Source organism: Halichoeres trimaculatus, unplaced genomic scaffold, assembly GCF_033239565.1.
Source record: "Halichoeres trimaculatus isolate MK-OKI-2021-1 unplaced genomic scaffold, fHalTri1.1 fHalTri1_scaffold_4, whole genome shotgun sequence".
NCBI lineage: Eukaryota > Metazoa > Chordata > Actinopteri > Labriformes > Labridae > Halichoeres > Halichoeres trimaculatus.
In genome coordinates this window covers 1,142,019-1,146,313 of record NW_027437182.1, presented here as the reverse complement: position 1 = coordinate 1,146,313, position 4,295 = coordinate 1,142,019, and the positions used below count along the sequence as shown (strand labels likewise).

At 40.9% G+C, this 4,295-nt stretch overlaps 1 protein-coding gene across 1 annotated transcript; it reads left to right on the top strand.

Annotated features, from left to right (window-relative positions):
* Positions 1 to 2,982: 2,982 nt before the first annotated feature.
* On the top strand, positions 2,983 to 4,295 carry LOC141789347 (antiviral innate immune response effector IFIT1-like). The gene has a single exon (XM_074668725.1). It carries the CDS (start codon positions 3,003 to 3,005, stop codon positions 4,293 to 4,295), a length of 1,293 nt encoding a protein of 430 aa, XP_074524826.1. The 5' UTR covers positions 2,983 to 3,002.

Sequence of the window (4,295 nt, the reverse complement as noted above, 5' to 3'; positions counted from 1 at the left end):
TGAATAAGTCTCTTTTACTGTTTTTATAAATAAAAAAATGGTGGGTCTGAATTTTGAGTAATTTATTAATTGGTTTTTTTTGAAGGGGGGATCAATTTTTGAAAAAGTGAATATAGTTTTTTTCCATCTGAATTTTAGATAAGCTATTTTTTTATTTCATTATTTTTTTATTTTTTGTTGGGGGAATAATTTTGAATACGTGTTTTTTTAACCTTTTTTTTTTTTTTTTTTTTTTTCAATTTGAACAAGTGAATGGGGGATCTGAATTTTGAGTAAGTAAATTAGTAAATAACCTTTTTTTGGAGGGGGATGTCTGAATTTTGAAAAGGTGAATTTAATTTTTTTTTATCTGAATTTTGAATAAGCTATTTTTTATTTTATCTTTTTTTTTTGGGGGGGGGGGATAATTTTGAATAAGTGTTTTTTTAACCATTTTTTATTTTATTTTTTATTTTTGAATTTGAACAAGTGAATGGGGGGTATGAATTTTGAGTGAATAAGTGATTTTCGGGGGATCTGAATTGTTAATCAATGAATTCCGGTCAAATAGAATATAGTATAGAATAGACTTTATTTGTCATTGCACAAAAGCAATGAGATTTTGCTGTGCTGTCCTGAATGCAGAGAAAAATAAATCTGCATGCATGGTTTTCATAGCATAATAATTCAATGCCATTTATTTACAGGTGTTTTTATGTCCGTATTTAACATTTTGTGGCTGTTAACATTCAAATAATTATTTCTGTATTTGTCTCCATAAAAGTCTACCAACTAACAGGAAGATTAAAAAAAAGTCAGCTCTAGCAGAGAAACGAGACCAGAGATAAAAACAGAGTTTCTCTTTGGTCTATCAGTGTCTCAGATCTGGTCCCTGCTGATGACTCGCTTCATGGACGTCTCCTGAGCTACTTTCTGATTCCTCTCCACAGACCCATTTCCCAGAATCAGGATCAGGCGTCTCTCAGTCTGAAGGTGGATTTATGACGGGGCGTTGGTAAACTCTCCTTCCCCGGTAACACGTGGAAACTCTTGGCCGTGGCTGTTTTTCCACAACAATCTGATGTTGACCCCTGATCACACACACGCTTCTCTGAAGCAACAGTTTCTTGGTTTTGTCCGACACCAACCAGCAGGGGGGACGGACAAACTCGTGTCTGTGTTTCTGTTCCTGAGAAAGGAAAGTTAGACGATATCAGGCTGATAAGGACAGGTGTGACGTTGTCACGCCTCTGGTTCATTCAGCCTGCGGAGCGTTTAAAGCTTCTGCTCTGACACTTCCCATCAGAGCTGAGGCTGGACGTCACTGAAACCCAGACCACGGTTAACCTGAGCGGAGTCTGAGACAGCGGAGACATGAGGTGAGGATCTGCTTTTACTGCTTCAACAATGAATCTTCAGGTTTTCAGAAGCTGCTCTGGATCCTCACTCAGACTGTTTCTGGAGTGGAGGACGTCGCCTTCGATCTTCATTCGTTCTCTGAGTAAAGTCAGAAAATCAGGAGAGTTAAGTCTGGGTTTTAGGGAAATACAGACGGAGCGATCAGAAAATAAAATCTGGATATTTTGGGACATGCTATCCTCGTGATTTGATTCTCTTACAATTTTGGGGTGCCCATTCAGTTTAAATTGAGATTCTTCAATATTCACAGTATTTACGATTTTTGCGATTTTTGCAATTTTTAGTTTTCCTTTATTACCAGACAATGAGAAAAGTCAAAAGATGATGTCCACAGACTATTTCAGAAGCCATATTTTCCCATTAAATGCACATCACGTGGGTCAGAGAGAAACATTTCGCCCCCTGCTGGAGAAAAGTGGAGACTTTTTTTTCAATCCAGTTCATAAACAAAGACTGAAATGAAGAATTTGACTTCAAAAAAATAAAAGAGAAAATGATTTTTAGACAAAGAAACACAATTTTGTTATCGCCTGACAAAAAAATCCTGATAATTTGATTTTTAATTTTTAAATAAAGTCGACATTTTTAGAGAACAAACATTATATTCAGAGAATTATTTCACAATGTTAAGATAATGAAGTTGGGAATTTTCAAAAAATGAATTTGTAATGTTAAAAGAATGAAGATAAATGTAATGTAAAGGGAAAAAAGTCGGAATGACAGGGGAATAAAATCTTGTATGTTAGGAAAACGAGGATAGAAAGTCAGACTGATAAGAGAAGAAAATCATTGGGAGTATAATGTCCGAATGTTAGCAAACAAAAGTCGAAATTTTCAGAAAAAACAAAATGTTTAGAGTATAAGGTCTATATGTAAGGAGAAGATAAAGTTGGATTGTTCAATCAATCAATCAATCAATCAATCAATCTTTATTTGTATAGCGCCAAATCACAACAAACGTTATCTCAAGACACTTTACATAAACATTTACAGGTCTAGACCCATAAATGTCAATGAAATGTTATTAGCAGAAACCCAACATCAAGACAAGATAAGGAGTCTGATCTCATCTTATTCCACCATGAGTACAGGACTTTGCAGCATTTAGCCTGTTGGGAGAATAAAGTTTAAATATTAGGAGAAAATTTGGCTTGATATCAGCATAAAGTTGGAATTTGGAAAAAAAAAAGTGTCAGAATTTGACGATGGGAGATTATCGAATGTAAATAAAAAAATTTGCTCATATGTTAACGTTCTTCGTTTAGTACTCTGAGTCACAGAGTGCTATCAGCATGGTCTAAAGGTCTGAAGGTGTGTGTGTGTGTGTGTGTATGTGTGTGCCCAGTCTGTTCTGGCTTCAGTCATTCCAGGTGGAGAGCAGCCCCCCCCTGTGGGCAGTCAGTGCATTTACAGGCTGGGATGTGATTTGTATCTTTTCAGTGTTGAACATTTTCTCCTTTTACTCTCCGTCCTGAGCACGGTCATGTTAAAGTCATTGGATCAGCTTTTGGTTCTCTTGGCGTTGCCGGAAGGATCCAAATCAGCATCTCCAGAAAGATGTGTCCATCCAAACACACTTTAAAGTTGATCAGATTTTGTTGCTCATGGGTTTTTTTTTATTCTCCATCAGTGCTGATCAGAGGCAAACAGCTCTGGAGTCCCTGCAGTGCCACTTCACCTGGGATCTGGACCGCACACGCTCAGTCCTGCTCCTTCTCAGAGACAAGCTGGAGGACGTGGGCTCGGAGGAGGGGCACAGGTGGCTGGGTCACATCTACAACCTGCGGGGGTTCATTCAGCACAAGCTGGGGCTCCATGACGACGCTCAGAGGTTGTTCAACCAGGCTGCAGAGGCTTTCCACAGGATGAGACCTGCAGACCAGGGTCCCTGGTTGGTGGTGAACTACCTGGCCTGGCTGCACCACCACCTGGGAGACCAGGAGCAGAGTCAGGCTTACCTCTCACAGGTTGATGCCCTGAAGGAAAAATACCCACCTCCATCCCAGGGGGAGCTCCACGCAGAGGTCTGCGCTGAGAAAGCCTGGACCCTGGTGCTCTCAGGGGGCGACTCAAAGATGGCTGCTGGTTTGTTTGGAAGAGCTGCTGGGATGCAGCCGGACATGGTGGAGTGGGCCACCAGCCACGCTATCGGGTTGATGAAGACCCAAACGTCCCTCTCGGAGGAGGTGAGAAAGGCCAAGGACCAGGATCCTGAAAACCTGTACCTTGCTGTTCTCTACCTCGAGAAACGAGGAAAGACGGGAGAAAGTGTTGGAGATGAAGCTCGAGAGTTTGCCAGAAACAATCTGGAGCCTCTGAGCCGTAGTTATCAGGCTTTTAGGGTGTTACTCTGGGTTTACAAAAACCACTGTTCTGTTGATGAAGCCATCAAACTAGCAGAAGACGCTCTGAGACAACATCCAACTCAGCGATTTCTGAAGAAGTGCGCTGCTCTTTGCTACAGATGGAGGATCATTGATCAAGGGAAAGATTGCCCAAGTCAGGAAACAATGAACAGAGCAATCAGCCTCCAAAGGGACGTGGTCTCTCTGTACCCTGACTCTCCACTCATGAAGAAAATAGACCTCGCCATGCTCTACGCAAAGTCAGATCTCCACCAGGCTGAAGCTGAGACGATGTTTCAGGAGTTTCTTGAAGCTGACCTGGAGCCTGTGGACCAACAGCTTCTTTACAACAACTACGCAAAACATTTATTCTTTGATCGAGGTGATCGCTCAGGATCCATCAGCTACCACATGATGGCAGCAGAAATACCAGTAAAAAGTTCCTTCAGATGGGGCAGCATCAGAGTCCTGAGTAAGATTAGAGACAAAGGTCAGGATCCAAGGTGTCAAGAAATAAATGAGTTTCTGGAAAATCTGGAAGAGCCAGTTTAA

Coding starts and splice junctions, on each gene's coding strand:
- LOC141789347 (XM_074668725.1), top strand. CDS start 3,003: ATGGGTTTTTTTTTATTCTCCATCAGTGCTGATCAGAGGCAAACAGCT.